General features: G+C 38.9%; 1 protein-coding gene across 3 annotated transcripts in view; it reads left to right on the forward strand.

The window, feature by feature from the left end:
- Positions 1-25,961, forward strand: part of LOC149151012 (SEC14 cytosolic factor family protein / phosphoglyceride transfer family protein) — a 232,206-nt gene that overhangs the window by 118,655 nt on the left and 87,590 nt on the right. For all 3 annotated transcript variants that reach the window (XM_089446003.1, XM_089446002.1, XM_089446004.1), the window contains one exon: positions 1,557-1,777. In XM_089446003.1, coding sequence (XP_089302129.1) covers positions 1,557-1,777 — 221 coding nt within the window. The remainder of the gene's footprint in view (positions 1-1,556; positions 1,778-25,961) is intronic.

The following is a 25,961-nucleotide window of genomic DNA, read 5'->3' on the forward strand; positions in this document are numbered from 1 at the left end:
TGGTAGACAGGATATCCAAAATTATTTCTGATTGGAGTTAGAGATAGATGTCTAATGGTGCCCACCTAGTACTATAATTTTTTCAGAAGCCATCTCTATTTATTGGCTGCCACTTGCCTTCATCACAAAAGTGGTACTCCAAAATATGAGAAAGTTATGTTTCACATAGAATCAACTTGGATTCCATCAGGTAACTGGGAAAGGCTCTTCAAACCGAAGTTCTCGGGCAGCTGGAGACTTAAAACTCTGCTTCTTTTCTTCAAAAGCTTTGACTGCCAAGAGTATATGGAGGCTCATTTCAGAACAAGCCTTATGGCAGCAGGTCCTTTGTAAAAAATATATCTACCTGCTGAGCATGGAGGATCAGATTGGTTTGAGAGTTGAGAAATATAATCGATGATCCATATTCTGGAAGTGTATGATACTGTCGTTTGAATTGGTGGGCAAAAACTTAAACTGGCAGATTTGGAATTGTAGCAAGGTAATTTTGATCTATGATTCGATGTGCAAGTGCAGATGATATCTATCAATTTTAGTAGGTATTTCAGCATTCTGACAATTTTGTCATTAAAGGTTTACCATAAGAGGTAGAATATCATGCAGTAATAATGCATTGATGACCTAATAAATCCAATTTCTCATCTTAAAAATTGTAAGTAAATGAAAAATAGTTTCTGTTATTCCCTATAAGAAGCTGATCATTAATTGGAATACTACATTCAAAGAACTTATTTGATTGAGAAAGTCAAGAGTAGTGATTTTCACTGTTTTATCTCCACCCAAAGATTGTATTTTGTTGCAGTAATGTGGAACAATGATTTATATAACATTATTTGTTGTGGACACATGAAAGTTTCAAAAGTTTTTGTTTTTATTTTTATTATATATCTATATTTCTAGGTAATACATCCTGGGGAAACCTCCTGTGCAGTTCCCCTCATTTTGTGGATGATACTCAGAATAATCGCTAGATTATTCAGGGCACAAGGCCATGTCAACAACACATGAGTAGATCATCTATAGCTCATTAAGAGCAAAACATGTTACAAAGTGGGATTTGGACCTGGGTGAGGAAGGTAACAACTTTTCCTCACAACCACTCAAGCTAAACCCAATTGACTGAAATATCAGAAGTCACAGAATAGACATGACTATTTTCATCATACCTTAGTAAAGTATACAGTTATATTAAATGTAAGAAAAGGGTCCATAACTGATGTTAAATTAATTCCCCAAAATTATTGCAGGCCTTTTATGTTATGGAGCTAGTTTTGGTTGGAAATTGTGCTTTTGTATTTTAATTCAGATGTAGAATATGATATTTTACCTTTATGTCCATATAAAACTAAAGTGTTTCTTGAATCCTTCGTTGTTATAGTATGAACAATATTGCAACAGCTGTTTCCTGCATGTTACCAAGAAAGCAATTATATATGAAGATCTCATGAGCATATACTTTATTTCCTTGTCGCTCCCAATTATTTTGATAATATATTTTGAAATTTGCAAATTCATGTTATTAATGAAGTCTTCCTTAATTCCTTGCTCTCTGCCAGTTTCCCAGGTAGAGTATGGAGTGCTGCATTTGTTAAATTTGGAAGATCAAAGGATTACAGTGCTAATGGACTGTGAGGGAGTACCTGCCTTTGGATTCCCAGTGCAAATGATGAAATCTTGCTCTATCCTTGTACAACTACACTACCCAACCCGTCTTGCTTCATTGCTTGTTGTTAATCTCTCTCCCGTTGTTCGGGTTATCGCAAAAGCTATTATTCAGGTAAGTTTATCCTGTTAATAAGGCAATTTTTTGTGTAGGTTTTGACATGATGTGTTTCCATAAAAATCGAAGAGATGCAATTTCTAATGTTGGCATTGAACCCGTTGTTTAATTTCAAAGCATTAATAGATGAAAGAAATGTCACATACCATGAATGGTTTCCATACTGAACTGTCTCCTTCCTTTACAATATCATATATATATATATATATATATATATATATATATAGATAGATAGATAGCAAATTTGTATCAAAATTGGAGACTTCGGACAAGAATTAATCGTCATCCTTTCATGAAGATAGCATTAAAAAACCAATGCAGTAAAGATTGTTTCACGTGCTAAAAGAACACATTAAATACACTTTTGTGCTCCTTATTTGTAGAAGTTAATCCGAAAAATGCAAGAGTTGCAGATTTTGTGTATGTTTTATTTTAAAAAGATTTCATGCACTAGATCTGATTATTTTGCTAAATTTATTTTCAGAGTTAAGATGTTTATGATTCTGATGAGGCAGCGTTGACAATTTATTGTAAAGATAATGACTATATATATTCTTGAAATATTGGGTCATGACCTTACTTGTACAACGTTGTTATAGTCCAAAAATATAACTAAGTTAGGGGAGTGGAAACATGAAGTAGAGATTGTCTAGAGCAATGTTTTAAAACTTTGACTCCGACTCCAACTCCAACTCGGCCAAGGGTCGATTCTGACTCTGACTCCAACTTAGTATCGACTCAGTGGGCTCGATTTCAATGACTCGGTCATTGTAAAAAATCCATTAAATATTTTTTCTTTTTTTATAAAAAAACATAATTTTAAAGATTTTCATTCATGTTTCCAAACACGCAGCATTAGAATATAAATCAGTGTTGTTAAAATCGCGATAAAATCGCGATTTAATGAAAAAATCGCGATTTTTATACGAAAAAATCGCCTACTTTTTTTTGCCGATTTTTATTGAAAAAATCGCGCTTTTTTAAAAAAATCGCGATTTTTTCGAAAAAAACGCGATTTTTAACGAAAAAATCGTGGGGGCTCAGGACAGCATAGTTTTATAACTTTTTTTGGGTTTTTTCATGCAATGTTTTTTGAAAGAAACAAATAATTTTTGAGTGGGGTAGCTTAATGATCAAGTCTAGGCCTAGTATGGATATGCTATTCATGGTAATGTTAAATTCTTAAAGTAAAAGTGACATTCTCCTTAATCTTCATTTTCATCCTTTTACTTAAATTTTTAACATTACCATGAAATGACTCAGGATGTTTGAGAGTGGTTCCAGCCTCATTGGATTTCATATGGAGAAAGTAGAATTTTAGATTTCATTTAAAATCCAGCAGACTTATCAGTTTTTCAGGATTTCAGGATTGGGAGATTGTAATGTTTCCAGGTGACACCACCTGCCCGGGCTACCCCTGCCACCAGTAGAGGACGTGGTCTACCTCCTATAGCTCCTACTTCTAGTTCTTCAACGTCTAGAGCACATCAGACTCCACTGCCATTTCCACCTGCACGGGCACCAGCATCTACATCTAGAGGGAAAGGGAAAGCTGTGGCATTTTCTCGCAAGAGGGGCAGAGGAAATCAATAGGATTAGACTTTCATTTTATTGTATATGACATTATGACATGATGAGATACATTATCATATTTTTTGTTGATATTTTGAGGCTGAGTTGGGACTCAGGAGTCAGGACTTACTATTCAGGACATGATTCAATGTTATGTGTGATTTTAGCGCTAGAAATGATATTAAACATCTTATATGTTAGTTTTTTTATCATATTTATGTGTCAATGTATTTATTTTATGTTGTAGATGGTTTAGATATTAAAAAAATTGAAAAAAAATGAAAAAAAATGAATATTTTTGTGCCAAACGCTTTTTTCCCGCTTTTGCCGATTTTTTCCGCTTTTTTCCCGGCGCCGATTTAATCCCGATCGCGCTTTTAACAACATTGATATAAATAGAAGACAACATATGATCAAAGTAGGCTCATGAATATATCCATTATATCAAAATGGCACCCAGTGCACTGTCCAATACATACATGATGATGATATAGAGATCAAAACAAAAACACATAACCAAGGAGGCTAGAAATGGCATTATCCTCCAAAATAGATTGTAAGTCATCAAGGAACTAATACAAGGGTCCAAGAGTGTTCCTCACTCCAAGAAAGTCCCAAAGTGCATGTGTACATCTTCAAAAGGTGCATCCTCCACCATGATGTCATCTAGGAGAGACCCTATGTCACCCTTTTCAAGCATGTGAGTGACATGGCACCCCTAAGGGTAAGCATTGGCATCAAAGAGGGATGTGCTAGCCCTCCTAAGTCATCTCAATGATAATTATCCTCATCTGTACTTTGGAAGAAGGCACCATCCACCAAAATAGGGTCAAGGCCAGCCATGGGTCATCTTTAGTCCATTTGGGCATATCATTAAATAGTCCAACGTCCAAGCTTTTAAGTTTAGTGTTTTAGCATTTGGAGGCTCATCAAGAGGTGTAGCATCACATGGAATCAACTCAAGGCTCGATGCTCATCTTTGGAGAGCCAAGGTTGGGGCCGGAAAGTTAGGTTTGCTTTAAGAAAGGGGCAAAGAACCTATTGGAAGCTTTTGAAGAAGAATGAAGCTATCTCTTAAGGAATTTCTACTACATATGTGATACCACCTAAACAAACCTCTCAAGATCAAGCGAGATAAACTTATTTAGGGACAAAAACCATTAAGTATCATTGAGAAAACCTTGGAGTCCCCCAAAAGCAAAAAATTAAAAGAAAATCGTTGTTTTTTAATTCATGGGCCACTGTCACTGGGTTATTACTGAGCCGGCCGAGTTGTTAGACAACTCGGCCGGCTCGGTAATAACTTGGCCGACCGAACCAGTTCACTGGCCGTGTCGACCCGGTGAGGCCTTGACTCGGACCAACTCGGCCGAATTGGTTCCGAGCAGGCTGAATCTTAGAACATTGGTCTAAAGACTTAAGAATATGTCTTCCTGCTTGAAAACATGCAGGTGCATTGTTTTATGAGCTAACCAACTAACGATAAAAGCTTATGTTGCTGCACAAACTAGCAGGCCTAGTTTGTAGGCTAAAACTAGAGGGCACAACAACACTTTGGGACTAAGGTCCACTGTCACCACAACCTAAGTCCCCTTCACTTCTCGGATTTTCACCAATAGGAGTCGTCCTAGTATCCCTCACTCGTGATTGATGAATCTATAATAGGTTTCAAAGTGAGGCAAGGATCGCTCATTCAATGGAAAGGTTCAATAAATATGCAAGCTTTGGGAGAAGTTAGTAAGACTTTCTAAGAAAACCCCTTGAAAAAGATTTTGCACGAGACCTAGGGTTGAGATATATGATGATATATTGACACATCCAAGGTCAAGGTAGGCAAAAGAAAAGGCTATGAATGATATACTTCAACAAGTACTAAAGTGCAAGCCTTCAAAGAATCCCCAAGTTGAAGGATTAGCTTCTAGGGTTCCCACTTGGTGTGATAGCTAGGGCATCAATTATATTGAAATTTCACCGTCGGAGTTCGTTTAAAACTTGAGGACTCCTAGAGGAGAGACAAAGGAAGAATCTTGTTAGGAAGGAATTGAAAAATTCCTCCGACTTAAAATTTCACACCAAGCCCTAGATGGCCTCCTTATCCTTAAAGTGACGAATTTTAAGAAGAGTAAAGAAGGAAAACTTATGGATTAAATCCAAGTTTGACCACCAAGGGACCCGACTAGTGCCTAGACCATTAGGAGTATTGAGCAGTGTTGCACACATCGCGATCGGGATTTAATCGGCGCCGGGAAAAAAGCGGAAAAAATCGTTAAAATCGGGAAAAAATCGGAAAAAAGCGGGAAAAAATCGTTTGGCACAAAAATATTCATTTTTTTTTCATTTTTTTTCAATTTTTTTAATATCTAAACCATCTACAACATAAAATAAATACATTGACACATAAATATGATAAAAAAACTAATATATAAGATGTTTAATATCATTTCTAGCGCTAAAATCACACATAACATTGAATCATGTCCTGAATAGTAAGTCCTGAGTCCCAAGTCCAACTCAGCCTCAAAATATCAACAAAAAATATGATAATGTATCTCATCATGTCATAATGTCATATACAATAAAATGAAAGTCTAATCCTATTGATTTCCTCTGCCCCTCTTGCGAGAAAATGGCACAGCTTTCTCTTTCCCTCTAGATGTAGAAGCTGGTGCCTGTGCTGGTGGAAATGGCAGTGGAGTCTGACGTGCTCTAGAGGCTGAAGAACTAGAAGTAGGAGCTATAGGAGGTAGACCACGTCCTCTACTGGTGGCAGGGGTAGGCTGGGCGGATGGTGTCACCTCGAAACATTACAATCTCCCAATCCTAAAATCCTGAAAAACTGATAAGTCTGCTGGATTTTAAATGAAATCTAAAATTCTACTTTCTCCATATGAAATCCAATGAGGCTGGAACCACTCTCAAACATCCTGAGTCATTTCATGGTAATGTTAAAAATTTAAGTAAAAGGATGAAAATGAAGATTAAGGAGAATGTCACTTTTACTTTAAGAATTTAACATTACCATGAATAGCATATCCATACTAGGGCATAGACTTGATCATTAAGTTGCCCCACTCAAAAATTATTTGTTTCTTTCAAAAAAATTGCATGAAAAAACCCAAAAAAAGTTATAAAACTATGCTGTCCCAAGCCCCCACGATTTTTTTCTTAAAAATCGCGATTTTTTCGAAAAAATCGCGATTTTTTCGATAAAAATCGGTATAAAAAAAAGTGGCGATTTTTACGAATAAAAATCGCGATTTGATCGGGCAGAGGAAAAAATCGCGATTTTCCGATAAAATCGCGATTTTATCGCGATTTTAACAACACTGGTATTGAGTCATGGGTGCTTATAGTAGGCTAAATTGACCTTCAAAGAGGCTAAAAGAGGAATCCCTAACTACCCCTCTCAACAATTACCCTCATTAGCATTAGTTAATGGAATTTCATGGATAAATTATGACAATTTTCCTCTAGACACATTCATTTTATACCATCAATGAGTAACACATGCAAAAAACTTCCCAAGATCACAATTTCACACCATATCAAGTAAGTTAGGGCATAAATCTTCACTATGAGAAAGAATTCCATGCATTACACATTTACATAAATATATTCAACAAGAGAAAGCACTTACTTGACAATATGAAATATATTCATCCATCAATAATGCATTTAGAAGCTCCAAAAAGATAGCAATATATCCATACATCAAAGTGCATCCCAAAAACATCCGAATCCACTCCAAAATTGCAAGTCCGAATCCTCTATTGACATTAGCGAAAATCCAAAGTGTGATGATGGTTTGAGATGAGAATAGGTCTCGTCTATTTATACAATTGTTATGAGTTCAAATTACAAATGACAAAGCCCCTCTACATGTTTAATATGCTAGGTAACCGACCCATGGTTACAAGCCAACCATGATCGCTTTAAAATTAAATTAATCCCCATCCAAAGCCCACACAAGACTGACGTCATGCATGTGTGGAGGCCTAGAGAGGCAACTTTGAGGCCTCTTGTGCTAGAAATGTGAGAGAGAGCCTAAAAAATTATGATGAAGAGGGTGATACCCTCCTTATGTTGAAAACATCCCTGGGACCCCTATTTTGGGTTTGGGGCTCCAAAATGGGTCTCCAAGTGGCTCAAAATCAAGTCAATGCTCCATCAATGACGGCTCAAGGATGACACATGCCCTCACATGTCTCCCTAGGAAAGACACAACTTCCTATAGGCCTTGGATCAACTACGAAGTGTTGGGTGCAATGTGTAGTTGACTGTGGCAATCCTGGTCCAAGTGTATCATCATCTCGAATAACTAGGGCACGAACAAGCAAGTGATGGTGCTGAAGAAGCCCATGGTGTGGAAATCAATTCTCTGCATGAATGGAGGCCCATGGCTCTCAACGCTCACCCTACAAATACCATCATGATCCTCTAGAGGGCTTGGTTCTTGTATAGGGAGGCCAAGTCCAAGATGAAAACCCACCTGCAATGTTGTATAAGATCCAATGCATCTCCTCATTTTTAAATACAATGATTCATTAGTGCGATTGAGTGAATAAGCTCGTTCATCAAGGGCTGAAATGAACACTTCATAGTGGGTTTCCCTTCCAAATTTAGGGTTTTGAACATGTAGTAGTGTTACCTTCCTAGATGGGAGTGGTTAATGAAGGACCCTATTAGGTGGTTTCAATCTTTAAGGGAATTAAGGGAATGAAAAATTCAAGGTACATCCTTCAAATGGCAGGTGTCATGTGAAATAATGATGGAATAGAGAGGGGACAAAGGGAAGGCTCCAAGCCACATGCCATGGAACAAGGCTAGCTATGATAAGGAGTGCCGACACCTTGGGTATATGAATGTAGGAGGGAGCAATCATGGTACATAAGTTACTCTGGCCTCTGTTTTTCCACCCTTCTTCATTTGCCTTTTGCCTTTATTGATTTTTCTTTAGTTTACTGCTTCGGGGCTCCATGGGATGAGAGCATGATGTGTATGATATAGCAGTGATTACCCCCCTCAAGGTGGGGCAGTTCATCGCCCACCAGGGTTTGAGACATAGATGGGTTGCTTAATGGTGCAAGGGGCACTCATAGGGGCCCTAGGAACCAAGTTGATGGCCGTAATGATAGGGGCTAGAGCTCATGTTTGGATTTTTTCCACGCGCTAAAATTTATTGTCTCGACCATCTTTTGCATTTTGTGGTACATTTTGTGTTGTATGTGGCCATATTATGGTTTTATTATTATTTTTTTAGCTACATCAATCTCTGGGGCATCGTTCCGGGCTCGACCTAAGGTGTGGACAAAGGGGATGCTAACACCTTGTTGACCTAGATAGGAAAGTGTGAAAAGGGCTTGTAATGAGTAGGGGGGAGTGAGATATATCAAGGTTACTTGGGAGCAGGAGTGAAAGCGGGGAGTGACATTTTCAAAAGCTCCCGGTTCGGGAGCAAATTTTATATAATATATATTTTTATATATTTCGATGCATATATGTGAACAAAAGCATGTAGAATGTTGAATTAGATATAAAAAGCATAAAAACATAGTTTGAACCATATAACATCAATCATCTAGAAGTTATAATCTTCATCAACCACGTCCACAAGTTAGTAACATACAACATATCGAGTCTCATGATTCATCAATCTTAAAGTTTCAAGCTTTCAAAATTCATTACATAACATTTATTATCATTGATCACCAAAATTATATAAAAGTTCTAACATGAAATGAAATGTTATAAAATAAAATGAAATGAAACAACTTTCAACTTTCATGAAGCATCCTATTCATAATTCATTGCCGATGAGTTATAATTGCCAACTTCAAAACTTCAAACTTAAATTGTCATATATTGTTTACAAAAATATCATACTTTTTTTTTTCCACTGGAAAAATCCGTAAACTTTTCATTAAAGATGAAAGGTTACATATGTAGATGCATGCCGCATATGCCATTTGTTCACTGGTATCTCTGTACATTTTACAAAATAAATACATATATCTGCTGTTGCATTTCGCTGTATGGTCGGTATAGTTCAAAGAGTTGATGCCTTATGGCATCCATCTGTTTACAAAAATTTACAAAAAAAACACAGTTCTGTGTGCTGCTGCTGACATTCTGCTGTTTGAGATTAAGTCTCATGCAGACCCACAGTAGGATATTGTGGGTCTATGTATGGGCGATGGTAATACTTTTGTTCTTGTTGATCCAAAATCTCGGTCATACTAAATATGAAAGAGTCAACAATTATAAAAACTATTAGAAACTAGAAAAGACAAGTAAATCTATTATCTATTGCTAATGCTTTGGCCTCTTGCCGCCACGAGAAATGTCTAATTTTTGAGTCTCGTTTGAAAATCAGGATTTTTGTCATTAATATCACCCTCTAAGCATTAATATCTAGAGGTATATTTGTCATTACCTTCGGATCTGTATAGGGATCTTTGTCATTAATATCACCCTCTAAGCATTAACATAAGATAGAAAAAACATAGCATGTCAAGTCAAGATTTTGTTTGATAGATGGGTACATTTTTAGTAGGGCATGTTAGAGGAGTTCGAAAACCAATGTCACTAACATCAAGGTACATAGAAGGATTGGTGCTCTTGATTAAATACGAGTTTCATACCCTAATACATGACAAAATCCAATGGAAACATTGCAATCCCCCCAATCTTGAAATCTTGAAAAACTGATAAGTCTACTAGATTTTGAATGAGATCTAAAATTCTAGTTTCTCCATATGAAATCCAATGAGGTCAGAACCACTTTCAAACATCCCGATTCATTTCATGGTAATGTTAAAAATTTAAGTGAAAGGATGAAAATGGAGATTCTTCTTAATCTTCATTTTCATCCTTTTACTTTAAGGATTTAACATTACCATGAATCGCATATCAATACTAGGGCCTTAGGCTTGATCATTAGGCTGTCCCACTCAAAACTTATTGGTTCTTTGAAAAAAATTACATTTAGAATGTTTTTGCCAATTTTTTTTGCAAAAAAGGCTAGTGAGTAAAAATTTTGCAGAGTGGGTTCTATGGGGGGAGCTGCTCCCCTGCAATCCTGAGATATATGGTATCAGGAAGCGGGACCATGCAACCAAAATCAAAGTTTCTCATGTAGTGCCATTCCTAAAGCTAATACCCAATAAAGGAGATCCCACGGGACTAGGATTCATGTATAACTCCCTTAGTTAAGGTAAGGGAACTAGAGCATATTCAAAACCCTTCCCTTTTCCAAGTCACCTAGTAATCCATACCCAAGTGTGCCCAAGAAAAACAAGCATAAACACCCAATTACGTAATGAGAAATCATGCCTTTAGGATTGGATGGTCCACCTTCAAACATACGATCATGACAGATGAACAAGGGTACACAATATCTAGCTCAGATGACGGAGAAAAGGTAGCACATCAAAGTTATCAGGTGGCTATCAAGGGGTTGTTGGCTGTTGGTTGAAGACAAATCTAGGAGAGAATTTCTCTTATGGGGTCACGCACTGATGGTGGGTAACAACTTACAAAATATAGCATAAAAATATAAAATTAGATTATACTATCAAAGTGAGTGCTCTGTGGATATCACTTGACTATTTCTCTTAGCTTCCTCGTGCAAATCTTCATGTGGTCCATCGTCCAGGCACTCTTGGAAGCAAATGGTCAGGTGGTAGGCCAACACATATAGTTTTTTTTTTTGGAAAATTATTCTTATATTAAAAAATAATTACATCAAGAGAAAACAAAAAGTGGTTGCTGTTAATTTTTGGGTAGCATCGGATGTGCTCTAGCTTCGAAATTTTGTGGAGGGGCTAGAATGCATGACATCTCCAAGACCCAGAAATCGTTTGGATAAATTCCACCCGGAGTGCATGTTATTCAAATAATTAATTATTGTTAATGGTGCCTAAGTTAAAACTTAGGAAATTAAAATAATTAAAGTGAATTAATGTAAATATGGGTGAGAAGCTTCTAAGTGACAAGGATCAAGTCTAATTTAATCTTAGCCGTTGATTAGAGATTAGATCACGATCATTGATTTCTCAATAGGAAAAGTTTAAAGGAAGGCTTGGGGTTAGTTGGAGAACACACAAAGTGAGAGCAACACTTGAGCTAGATCGAAATTCTGGGGCGTGGTTCGTTGAGAATTTCGGAGTAAGCTTCTAGTGCATAGAGGGGCAGTTTGGTAGCGAAACTTTTGTGCAAGGCCGAGAATACATAACAGAGAGGCAATGCAACACCAGAGAGAGACAACATAGCTGCAGGAAGGTGGTGCAGAGGCTGGAGGGCTGACACAATACCTAGTGGGGCAGAAGCAAAGTAGAGGGAATTAGTTCCTCAGAAGATTTCTTTCGAAGAAATCTAGATCCAGTGCTGAGCAACAACAAAAAAGGATTAGAGAGGGGTGGTTCGAGAGTGGTTGGCAGAAGGATTTCTGTGAAGGAAATCGAAATTCAGAGGGAGCTTGTTCTTTAGAGGATTTCTAGGGCCATAGAAATCCAGATCCGAGTTTTGCTGGGGCAACAACAAAAGAGGGAGAAGAGAACCATTTCGACATTTTTTGGCTGAGATGGCAACCACATCTCTAGGAGGGAGGTGGGGTGATCTAGAGATGTAGTTCAAAAGGACTACAGAGGGCAGGATCCTTGAGGTGCCCAAACTCTTGGATCACATACGACTACAAGAGTCCTTAATGATAGTAGCAAAATGACAAGAGTCAGTTGGTGCGAGGGATGATGGAGCAACAGTGGCAGAGCTAAAGCGCCAAAAGTCTGAAGCAGCGGAGTGGAGTGTTGCAGCAGTGCGGAAAGCACATAGCAGATACAACAACAACGTAGTAGCATCAGAGGGTCAGCACAGATTAGCATCAGAGGTAGCTTCAACGTTAATGGGCATCCCGACTGACTAGCATGTCAGTGTTTGGGTGGCTTTTCAGTTGCTTACTTCTCAGCAACTGAGTTGCAGTGCAACAATTAGCAGTGGCAGTGGTATGGGCAGCAAGATGCAACATATTGAGAGGGAGATGCAGTACAGATACAACAGTGGTAGTGGCAGTGTCATGGGCAGTAATACAGATTGCAGCAGCGCAGTGGGTGAAGGGTAGCAGGTCAAGCATCAGTAGTGCATAAGATTGATGTTGTGGATCAATGTGATACTTCTGTTGGGAAGTATTGCTAGAGCACATTCCTTGATAAGAGGGAGTGTTGATTTTTGGGTAGATTGGATGTGCTCTAGCTCCGAAATTTTGTGGAGCGGCTAGAACACATGAGATCTCCAAGAGCCATAAATCGTTTGGAGAAATTCCACCCAGAGTGCATGTTATTCAAATAATTAATTATTTTTAATGGTGGCTAAGTTAAAACTTAGGAAATTAAAATAATTAAAGTGAATTAATGTAAATATGGGTGAGAAGCTTCTAAGTGACGAGGATCAAGTCTAATTTAATCTTAGCCATTGATTATAGATTAGATCACGGCTATTGATTTCTCAACAGGAAAAGTATAAAGGAAGACTTGGGATAAGTTGGAGAACACACACAGTGAGAACAAGACTTGAGCTAGATCGAAATTTTGGGGCGTGGTTTGCTGAGAATTTCAGAGTAAGCTTCTAGTGCAGAGAGGGGCAGTTCGACAGCGAGACTTTTGTCCAAGGTCGAGAATACATAACAGAGAGGCCGTGCAGCACTAGAGAGAGACAACGTAGCTCGAGGAGGGTGACGCAGAGGATGGAGGGCTGATGCAGTCGCTTAGACGCCGCGCTGGGGTTTCTGTGAGGCAGATCGGGCATTAGTTCAGCGGATCGATTTTTGAGCCGGGAAGGCTAATTGGGAGGGTGATGCAGCTCCTAGAAGAGGTGACGCAGTTCTAGCGCAGAGCTGGGAGCAACCATCACTGTACAACACTGGGGACAACACAATCATCTGTGGGGTTTGTTCATCCAGTTGCTGGATCTGCCAAAATATCTGTATCCGGATAGAGGTACTTCTGCCGAGTTTATTCTTTGTTGGGTGAGCCGGATTTGGCACCCTAGTTGTATTCATAAATCTATTTAATAATAAAACCCTCATATCTGCTGCAACTGTTTTCCCGCATTGGGTTTTTCCGGGGACATTTAGCCCAAAAATAAGTGTGTCCTTTGTTTGATTGTCTCATTTTTTTCAGTACTTGATCTGTATATTGGTGTGGGCTGCAGTGTATTTGCATTAATATTTTCTGGATAATTCTGAAAATAACTTGTTAAAATGAAGAACACAAGTAGGTAATGCAAATCAGTTTACTGCAGTAGGATATCTGATTTGTTAGATTCTGAAATTTTCATAGTAGGGTATGTACAGTGGTATTTACATTCTCTTGCTTAAAGCAACAAGAACAGCAATAAAATCTGAATAGGAACTAGACTCTAACAATCTGGTTTCCTTGAATAATAAAAGCCTTTGCTAGCAGCTGCATATGGACTTCTTCTCTTCATAAAAGGCAAAAGGCAGACAAAGAGCAAACATCATTATCAAAAGCATATTTGTATTGAAGCCTTCAGCAAACAAACAAGGGAAAAATTCTCAAGTAGTGCCAAATACCACTAAGAGAAGAATAGACAACAGATCCAGAGTCACCCAGCAACATTGCATTTTAATGCAATTTCCCTTGGAGCATTGTGGAAAGGTTTATATGAACATGCTCACAGCATGACCTGCCCAAATGGTAATCCCAAAATTAATGCTTCACCTTTCTTCTCTGAGACAGGAAGTGCAAAGCTCATATTAGAGGCCACTCATTGTTAATTTCTAAATACCAGGTCTGATCTATTTCGCACAAAAAATATTTTATACCCATAAATCTATTTAACTAGTAAATTAATTTTCTGAACTCTATTGAAAATAAACACACTGGTATTTTTAGTTTCACAATTAAAATTATGCAGTGGAAAATGTTCAGAGAAATCAGTCACAAACAACAAATAAATCTGTCCAATCTACTCTTCCTAAACATTAATTTATCAGGAAAATTTAGGGCTTTCATCCACAGTGAAATACACAGAAATTACATTAATATTTGAACCTGAAAACGACCCTCCAGATTCTTGGCCCAAGGGAAATTTGGCCTCTAGAAATTGGCTGCGCTGGAAGATAAATTGGCCCTGGCAAATCTCGGCTTCTGCCTGCAATAATTCGGCCTTCACCTGTATGGCTGCACCCTGGAAAAAAAACAGCTTCTAACTGAAGCTCGGTTTCTTCCCTTAGTCGACATGGCATAGGTGGGAATTCTCAGCCTTCCCCTCACAGTTGTGGCTTGCTCAAATTTTTGGCCTCTCTCCTCCAAGTCTCAACATCTATATCAAATAATTTCACCTACTATAATTTCCTTTCTGGAAAACCCTTGCTGCACACCTTCTCTTTCTTTTCAGTCACTCTAACTTTTCACTCCTTGAGAAAATCTCTCTCTCAATCACAATGTTGTGTCTTCATCCTCTCCCTTAGGTTCCCTTTATAGTTTGTCATTCAGCGAAATCCCTAATCTCCAAAGTGATGGAGGGCTAGGATTAAATGAAAATCCTAACCCAGTTGGATCAATGATGGAGATTAGATCTATGTCGCTTAAATAATTAAATTATTTATCCCTAGAAACTTTAGCCCAATAGCCAACATTAATCAATAATTTAGTTAGTGTGCTTTTCGTAAGTTAAAACTTAGGAAAAAAATCGTAATATTTGCTTCTCTTGAACAAGCACCTGTTGAAAATTGGCAGCTGAGGGAGCAATTCCCTCCTTGGAAAAGCCCAGCAAATGCTAAGGAGACCTCACTTTCCCTTGGAAAAAATAAATTTGTTCACGGAAAAATATTATTTTTAATGCTGGTCCAAGTCAACTCAAAAGGTACAAGTCGGCCTAAAGGATAAATTCAACCTTCTAACCCACATATAAATAGTAAATACACCTAACTTGGCATCACTTGGAGGCATCACATCACACATCAAATCATCTTCATTTGGTTTGATCACTTTTGAAATTTCAGGTCCAAGTTCACATATGCGAAGGGGAGAGAGAGAGAGATTCTAATTTTTGACTGCATCGACTTTCTGTTTTGGGCATCTTTGACCAGCGTTGACTTTGGTTGATTTGACTTGGTTTGACTGATTTTGGATCTGTTTTGGAAGGCCACATTGACTGAGCTGTTGACCAAAGTTTTCTGGGAATGTTGACCATCTTTGACCGCAGATCTGAGGCTAGGGTTGACACAGGTTAACTATTGACTTTGACCGAATTGTAGAAAAAAAATTGGACCTGTTTTGACCAAGTTTGCTGAGGAAAAGAGGCCACATCGTTTGACTGGTTGACCAAAATTTTTGGAGCTGCTTTGACCCTTGACTTTGGACTGGTTATGGCTGCACTGATTGCTGTTGACTTTGACTTTGGCTGGGCTTAAAATTGCAGGATTGGTATTTGACCAGATTTGACTATATTGCTCATCGGATATTGGATTATTGATTGGGATGGTCAAGGCTTTGACCTTTGAATAGTTGTTGCGAGCTGGATGTACTTGGACTATGTATCTCTGCCGAACATTTGATGAACATCTAATAGAAGAAGAATCTGGTTGGGTTTTCCCCCTTGTGGGGGTTTTCCTTTGTCTTTGACCTAAATCTTCTATTGTGCATATTGGTCTCATTGATCTTGGCTATCTTCTATTGTGCATATCGGTTTACTATTCTATCTACAATTGCTCACTGTGATTGGGTGATTGAAAATATATTGGAAAAGTGATTGCTACTGAAAGAAGAAATTGTTAAAGTGATTGTTACAGCATAGAACATTGAAAAATTAACAGCACCTAATGAGGGCTCTCTCCAGCGTGCTAGACACAACCTATGCAAAATACCTTCCAATGCTACAAATATCAACACTTTTATCTAGGCAAACCTTGGAAGCAGTGTTACTTGGGAGCGGGAGCGAAGGCAGGGAGTAGGAACGAAAACAGGTGCTGGATCGACATTTTTAGAAGCTCTCGGTTTGGGAGCGAATCCTGGAGCGTTTTTTATATATAATATCTATATATATATATATATATATATATATATATATATTATTTTTTATATTTTGATACATATATGTCAACAAAAACATGTAGAATGATGAATTAGATATAAAAAACATAAAAAAACATAGATTGAACCATATAACAACAATCATCTAGAAGTTATAATCTTCATCAACCACGTCCACAAGTTTGTAACATAGTAACATGCAACATATTGAGTCTCATGATTCATCAATCTTAAAGTTTCAAGATTTCAAAATTCAATATATAACATTTATCATCATTGATCGCCAAAGTTGTACTTGTAAGCTAAGTGTGACCATTACAACAAATAATATCTAACATGAAATGAAATGAAACAACTTTCAACTTTCACGAAGCATTATATTCATAATTCATTACTAATGAGCTATAATTGCCAGCGTCAAACTTCAATTCTCATATATTGTTTAAAAAAATATTATAATAAATATGAAAGAGTCAATAGTTATAAAAACTACTAGAAACTAGAAAAGACAAGTAAATCTATTATCTATTGGTTATGCTTGGGCCTCTTGCCACCACGAGAAATGTCTAATTTTTAGTCTTGTTGGAAAATCAGGATATTTGTCATTAATATCACCATCTAAGCATTAATATCTAGAGGTATCTTTGTCATTACCTCTGTATCTATATAGGGATCTTTGTCATTAAGATCACCCTCTAAGCATTAACATAAGATAGAAAAAGCATAGCATGTCAAGTCAAGATTTTGTTTGAGTGATGCAAACATTTTTAGGAGGGTCATGATAGAGGAGTTCGACAACCAATGTCACTAACATCAAGGTACATAGAGGGATTGGTGCTCTTGATTAAATACGAGTTCCATACCCTAATACATGACAAAATTCAATGGAAACATTTCAATCCACCAATCCTGAAAAACTGAAAAGTCTACTGGATTTTGAATGAAATCTAAAATTCTACTTTCTCCGTATGAAATCCAATGAGGTTGGAACCACTCTCAAACATCTTGAATCATTTCATGGTAATGTTAAAAATTTAAGTAAAAGTGACATTTAAGAATTTAACATTACCATGAATCGCATATCAATACTAGGGCCATAGGCTTGATCATTAAGCTGCCCCACTCAAAACTTATTTGTTTCTTTGAAAAAAATTTGCATTTGGAACATTACTGCAAAAAAAAACTGCAAAAAAAGTTAAATGCTCCCGAAAAGGCAGGGAGTGTTTTTTTTAGGGAGCGCGCTCTCGAGGCACTCTGGAGCTGCTCCTACTCGGAGCGCGAATTGGGAGCGGGAGCGAGAGGGGGGGGGGGGGGGCGCTCCCTCGCAACCCTGCTTGGAAGGAAGGCCCTAATAAATCACTAGCCAACACACTTGGAGCTTGTAGCACACCCACACTGACCACACACAACAATATTTGTGTTCATTGGCTCTCAGCATTAGAAGACAACCATCACACACTAAGGACTGGAACATTTTAATGGCACCGATGAAGGAAGGAGTACAATCTGTGATTTATACTTAACCAAGGGGCACCCCAAACTCCAATTCCAATCGAACCAAAAGGGCCCCTACATCTATGTTTATTTTGAATAGATCGTCCTACAAGACGAGACCAACAATATGCATAATAGTGGGTTGATTACAAGGAGGAGGAGCATACTCACAAGTTAACATCTGTTAACACAAATTTCTGCACTGTGAAAAGGATGAAATAACTTCAAAATTCTGTTGTGAAATTAGTGTTATATTTAGGAAATTCTGCCCAATGTTCCACCAAAAGATCTCGTCTCCATTTGGGCTGGGTTTTGCCTACCTCACGAGGTGTCACTAACTGTTCATGTGCTGCAATTACTGTTGAAGTCTGCACATAAAATTGTATAATAGCAAACAATATATTCTTTGGCATCTGACTAAGCATTCATATGGGTTATGAATATAGTTTTGAATTTGTGCGGTGGAAATTTTCTTTGCTCAGCATAAAATGACAAGAAGGTAAGGAGAAAAAAGTGGTTATAAGTGATAAATTTTATCAAGATACAAGGCGAAAAGGATATCTTATACACTGCAGAAAGAAGTCAAAAAGTACCAACAAACTCCAAGAGCCAATAAGAAGCATATATCAAGTTTTATTCTGCATTCGCCAAAAGATTGATTGCGCCAAATAGACATAAAACAGAACTGGTCCAATGATGATCCCTGCACAAAATATAGAAGTGCAATGAGAATAGAAGTGAATGAGAGGAAGATATGCTGCTGCTGCTGAAGAAGAAACTCCCACCATCGTCCAAGAGTGACCTCCTCCTTTTAATGATCAATAAGGTTGATTTACCCATGCAAGACTTTTCCTCTAACCCATGCACATTGATGAGTTTTAGTGGAGAAGAGTTAATATCACTCATCGAATGAGTGGAGTGGAGTAACCATGCACTAAAGTTTTCCTCCCTCATGTGCTTTGATCCCCTAGAGATGTACAGTAATGAATTGATGATAGAGAGGAGTGAAGCATTAACTTGCTGTAGTTGAAGTGAAGAGGAATATGCATGTACTTTATATCTGTTGTAATCCTTTCCCCATGTCATTAATCTTCTTAGATGCTCTTCAATGAACGAAGGATGAGGTGGAGAGAGAGAGAGAGGTATGCACATTGTTGACTAGGTGAGAGGTTGAGTAAAGTAAGGCATGCAAACTAGTCAATCGAAAATTCTGAGTTCAATTAATGAGCAACTGATGTGAACTGTCCATTCTCCAGTCAACTAAAAAGGCATCCTAGTTAAGTGATGCATGCATCTAGTTAACTCAAACTAACTTCCTCATTAACTCCTCCACACATGCATGCAATCTAGTTAATCTATGAAGGTGCTAAATCACTCCTAAATCCATGAATGCATCCCATTGTTTCCAGTCAACTAATGCAAGCACTATAGGTAACGCCAAGACACTCCTAGTCCTATCCATGCACCCTGATGTTGCTGCTTGTCACCCTGCTATAACTAGATATGCCAAAAATAGCAGCCCCCCTAGAAATTAGGAAAATTGAAAATTTTCAGAACTACTAGAGGAATCTTGGTAAATACCTAAAAGTAGTAAATGTTTGCATTCCCATGAAACTATACTCAGTGGACTTGATTTTCAGTGAGGAGTTTGAATATACGATCAGCATTGACATGCAAGCCCTTGCTAAAAAAATCCAATCGTCACATTTCGCCTGTAAATAGCTCATCGAAATCGTGAGCTCGGAAGTATCGCAAATATACCTTCAGCTCTGACATGCAGCTCTTGTGAAAATTCTGTCACTGCAACAACTGATTTATTTTTCCTACTTATTCCACAATAAGTTATTTATGAAATTACTTCAATAAACATTAAAATAAATACTGCTGCAAATATCAACCGTAATACAGAAACAAACATATACACAAGCATTAACACATTGACACAGATATTTTGGACAACAGTCCCTGGAAAAACCCAATGTGGGAAAACCGAAGCAGCAAGGGAGGGTTTTATTATTCAACAATTCTTTAGTACAACAGGGTGCCAAACTGGCTTACCCACAGAGAGAAATAATTCTCCAGCACTTCTCCCAATCCCACCGTCAACCTGGCTGACCTCTACGTGGTTCTCAAACCCTCGGCATCAGCCCCTGCTTGACTGCGTCAGCCCTGGGCCTCTCTGCGTCACCCACACAAACCCGGCTAGTGATTGAACAGTCTTCTGCTGCCTCTGTGTCTGCCCCTTCTGCCTCAACTTTGATCTCCAGTTGCTGATCCCGCCTCTCTGCTCTGTACTTGCTGCCTCTTGACTGCTCACCAGACCACTGGTTCAATTTCTCAGCTAACCCTGCACTAGAAATTGAATTGACTGGTCTCCCTCAGTGTGTTCTCCAAGTGACCCTCAAGCCTCCTCTTATACTTTTCTCGTTGACAAATCAACGACCGAGTTTAAGTCCCTAATCAATGGCTAAGATAATATCTGGCTTGATCCATGACTTTTGGACCATTCTAACACAATTTTATATTAATTCACAATAATATTTTATTTTCCCTAGGTTTAGACTTAGGGACTTCATTAACAATATTAATTATTTTAATATATCCCAAACTGTTTAGAATCTGCCCAAACTCTTTCTAGGTTTTGGAGATCTCATGTGCCTTAGCCTCTCTACCAATTTTCGTGGCTAGAGCACATCCGATGCTACCCCAAATCAACACTCCCTCTTAGCGAGGACTGTGCTCTAGTAATACTCCTCACTGAGTATCACCCTGATCATCCGGCATCGGTCCCTGTGCTGATGCTAAGCCTCCCTGCCCAACATCCTCTGCACTGCTGCATCCTGTACTACTGCCCATGGCTCTGCTATTGCCACTGCTGCATCTGTACAACAACTCCCTCTGCATCCGTGCTGCTGCTGGTCCTTTCTCCCAACACTGCATCTGCACTGCAACTCCCTTTGCATCCTTGTTGTTATCACTCCCATTTCTGCTACTGAAACGGGTTCTTTACCATCCCCATCTTTTCCCTGAAGTAGTCAAACTTTGTCCTTCCAAGGGCCTTGGTGAGGATGTCTGCCACTTGTTCTCTTGTAGGAGTGTAGCTCAACTGTACAGCTCCTCGTTGGACACAGTCCCTAACAAAGTGACACCAGATATCAATATGCTTCGACCTATCATGAAACAAAGGATTCTCAAAGAGTTTGATGCAACTCTGATTATCACACATGATCCTGGTCGCCTCCATATTCCTTCTGAATAGGTTCACAAGCAGTTTTCTAAGCCATATGGCCTCACACGAAGCTGTGCTTGCCGCCATATATTCTGCCTTTGATGAGCTGAGAGCCACAAACTTTTGTTTCCTTCTGCACCAGGAGGTCATTCCTGATCCAATGTTGATATAGTACCCAGAGGTACTTTTCTGATCCACTGAACTTCCTGCCCAATCTGCGTCAGTAAATCCACTCAATCCGATATCCTTACTCCTGTTGTACAAGAGTCCATAATTGATTGTTCCCTGGAAATACCTGAGAACATGTTTGGCTACTGCGCAGTGCGCCCTCTTCGGTTCCACCATGAACTCACTGAGGGTGTTGACAACGTAGCAAATTTCTGGCCTGGTATTGACCAAATACATCAGGGACCCAATGAGTTGCCTGTATAGGGTGGGATCGACATCCTTGTCTTCTGATGCATCAATCTTCTTCCAGTTGGTGATCATTGGCGTAGCCATAGGTCTACAATCCTCCATCCCGAATCTTTTCAGGATTTCTGTAGCATACCTCCCTTGCCCAAGAAAGATTTCTCCCTTTTGCTGCCAAACTTCCAACCCTAGGAAGTAGTGCATTCGTCCCAAATCCTTCATATCGAATTTTGTGGCTAGATTCTTCTTGCAGTCCCCAATGATTCTAGATGATCCCGTCAGAGAGAGATCATCCACATACAATACTAAGATTAGCAACTCGTTTTCTACAACCAGATAGTAGGGATTCGGATCCGCGTCACTCTTGACAAACCCCATCTTCTGCAAGTAGCCATCTATTCGACCATACCATGCTCTCGGTGCCTGTTTCAACCCATACAAGGCTTTCTTCAATCTGCATACATGAGACTTCTTCTCATGAGTTTCAAAGCCCTCTGGTTGTTCAATGTATACCTCTTCTTCTATTACACCATTCAGAAATGCCGTTTTGATATCCATCTAATGGGTCTCCCATCCCATCTGGGCTACAAGAGATATCACAGTTCTAATAGATGTATACTTGGCTATCGGGGCGAAGGTTTCCTCATAGTCAATCCCTTCTTTTTGAGCATACCCCTTAGCCACAAACCTGGCCTTGTATTTCTCAACACTGCCGTCTGCAGTGTATTTGATCTTGCAGATCCATCTTGAACCTACCACTGCTCTGTCTTGAGGTCTTGGCACCACCTCCCAGACATCGTTTACCATTATGAAGTTGTATTCCTCTACCATCGCATCTAGCCAAACCTGATGTTGAGCTGCCTGCTTGAAGCTGGCAGACTCTCCATCTTGAGCTACTAATGCCTAATATCTATCTAGCTGTTTTTGCTCCCTCTTATTGTTTCTTGGCGCACTGATGAAGTATTTTGCATCTCGCAGAATCTGACGAAGTTCCCTGCTAGTTCTTCCTCTGCCAACAGGTGCTTCTGTTCACTCCTCCTCCTCATCCTGAGAATCTTCCTGTTCTGAGGAAGAATTCTTTACTTCTGTTGGTTGAAGAGGCTTAACCAACGACTCCTCTTTCGACTGCTCCTCGGTTTGCATCTTGCGAGATCTTCTGAAAGCCCTGTCCTCCATGAACTTTACATCTCGTCGTACTACTACCTTCTTGTCCCCTGGAAGATAGATTCTGTATGCTTTAGCGTTCTCACTATATCCTACTAGATATCCCTTTTCCGCAGTCTGATCAACTTCTTCCTCTTTTCTTCAGGTATGCAGCAATATGCTAGACTCCCAAATATCCTGAAATGATTGACTTCAAGTCTTCCTTGTGAAGACTTTCTCTGGAGTAATCTTGCCCACTACCCGATGAGGACTCCTGTTCTGAACATAGTCTGCTGTATTACATGCTTCTGCCCATAGGAATTTTGGCATTCCTGATCATACATCATGGCCCTAGTTGCTTCTACAATAGTCATGTTCTTTCTTTCTGCTACCCCATTCTGCTCCGGATTATCTAGAGCTGTCCACTCTCTTCTGATGCCCTCCTTAGCGCAAAAATCAATGAAGTCCTTATCGACATATTCTCCACCATTATTTGAGTGCAAAAATTTTATTTTCTTACCAGTCAGATTCTCCACCAGATCCTTGAACTCCTTGAATCGACAGAAAACCTCATCCTTGGTTTTCAGAAAATAAATCCAAGTTTTCCTTGAGTGGTCATCAATGAAGGTAAGGAAATACTCGGCACAACTAAGATCTTTGACAGACATAGGTCCGCAGATATCAGAGTGTATCAATCTTAGTACACTCTTGGTCTTGTGTTTTCTCCTAAGAAATGCTGCCTTGGCATACTTTCCTAGAGCACATCCCCTGCATACATCATCTCATTCCATACTCAGATTCAAAACTTCTGTTACAATGCTCCTGAGAATTCTCGGAGCTCCATGGTGCAAGTGACCCATTCTTCTGTGCCATAGTTCGTTCAAGTCCTTGTCTCCATGACTGCCTATTAGTGCCATTGGTGATTTTAGTTGCAATCTATACAACTGATTACTTTTGATCTCGATCTGCACTTTCTTTTTCCAGCTCGGGTGTTTGACGTGTACCTTCTCCTTGATGAAGTAGATGTCATAGCCCTTGCCTTGTAGTTGCGACACAGAAAGTAAGTTCATCCCCAATCCTGGTACATGTAACACATTTGTAGCACGGAACCGTTCTGCCGATTCTGTTTGAAAAACTATGGTATCGTTCCCTACTGGAGTACACTTTGCCTTGTCTCCCATGGTGATCTGAAAGTTCATCTTCTCTTGTTGATATTCTGAGAAACACTCCCTAATTCCCGTCATATGCCACGAAGCTCCACTGTCTATATACCATACTTCTGATGATGCAACACTAGTCATACACGCCACTGCTTCTTCCAGCTTGGAAGCCAACATAGAGAATTCGAAATCTATTTCTCTTGTGCAGTTTTCTGAAAATCTGTGTGAGTCCCCTAATGCGGATGCCTCTGCATCGTGGTCTCGACCCATAGTTGATTTTCCCTTTCTGTCTCTGATTACTCTCTCTGATACCATGTGAAAATTCTATCACTGTAGCAATTGATTTATTTTTCCTACTTATTCCACAATAAGTTATTTATGAAATTACTTCAATAAACATTAAAATAAATACTGCTGCAGATATCACACCGTAATACATAAATAAACATATGGACAAGCATTAACACATTGACACAAATATTTTGGACAACAGGCCTTGGAAAACCCAATGTGGGAAAACCGGTGCAGCAAGGGAGGATTTTATTATTCAGCAATTCTTTAGTACGACAGGGTGCCAAACTGGCTTACCCACAGAGAGAAATAATTCTCTAGCACTTCTCCCAATCCCAGTGTCGGCCCAACTGACCTCTGCATGGCTCTCAAACCCTCTGTGTCGGCCCCTGCTTGACTGCGTCAGCCTTGGGCCTCTCTGCGTCACCCAAGCAGGCCCAGTTAGTGACTGCGCAGTCTTCTACTGCCTCTGCGTCTGCCTCTCCTGCCTCAACACTGATCTCCAATGGCTGATTCCGCCTCTCTGTTCTGTACTTGCTGCCTCTTGATTGCTCACCAGACCACTGGTTCAATTTCTCAGCTAACCCCGCTTCAAAAATTGAATTGACTGGTCTCCCTCAATGTGTTCTCCAAGTGACCCTTAAGCCTCCTCTTATACTTTTCTCGTTGACAAATCAATGGCCGAGATTAAGTCCCTAATCAATGGCTAAGATAAGATCTGGCTTGATTCATGACTTTTGGACCATTCTAACACAGTTTTATATCAATTCACATTAATATTTTATTTTCTCTAAGTTTAGACTTAGGGACTTCATTAACAATATTAATTATTTTAATATCTCCCTAATTGTTTAGAATCTTTCCAAACCCTTTCTGGGTATTGGAGATCTCATGTGCCTTAGCCTCTCCACCAATTTTCGTGGCTAGAGCACATCTGATGCTACTCCAAATCAACATACCTATGAACTGGAGTAGCTGAAGAAAGTATCATGCATGTAATTTGGAAAAAGCTTAATGGAATGTTGAGGTTGTGAGGATTTTGAATATGTAATCAATACTATCATGTGAACCTCCAAAAATGTCTCTTAAAAAATATGAGTACCACCAAAAATATAGCTCTTTCGAATTTGATGAAAAACTAGTGCAATATTTGTCTTCGAATACCAACTCTGAACCAGAAGCAGATCACTAAATTATCCTACATCTTTAACTCTGTGTGAACCAACCTCTTGTAGAAATTTGCACCTGTAAATCCCTCCTGGTTTCAAGTTTGGTTTTCATATCAAGATAAATGCCCTTCCCATCATGATTGGAAGATAATATAAACTTGAATTTAAATTTCAAAAGAAAAGACGAGATCTACTCTACTTTTCACATTTGCTGAGAAATCACACGAGCATTCATGAAATTTGGACACAAGAAATTTTGGTCAAGCTGACTCTAGAAAAACCCCAAAGGGAAAACCAATGAGGATATTTATTATTTCAGACAGTAATATTATACAACAATTATTACAAAAATTAATGCAACAACACAATCATCTTATCTCCCTGAATTCATGTCTAGAATTCCTTGGAAAATGTGCTGACAGTTCCTTGAAATTTGTGCCAGTAGCTCCTTGATTTATGTGCCCAGAATTGCTCAGAAATTAATGCCTGATAGCTCCCTTGAAATTCTTACCAACAGCATGAATTTCCCAACATAACCTCCCTCGAAAATTACATTGAACCCCTCAATTTTTGCACTGGTCTGCTGTTTTGATAAGCTGCAATAAATGCTTGTTAGACCTCGAAATTCATGCCTGACACCCTTGAATTTCGTGCTGTTCCTAG

This window comes from Pinus tabuliformis, chromosome 9 (assembly GCF_031772625.1).
Source record: "Pinus tabuliformis cultivar Carrire ecotype Pingquan chromosome 9, CPIR1, whole genome shotgun sequence".
Classification (NCBI taxonomy): domain Eukaryota; kingdom Viridiplantae; phylum Streptophyta; class Pinopsida; order Pinales; family Pinaceae; genus Pinus; species Pinus tabuliformis.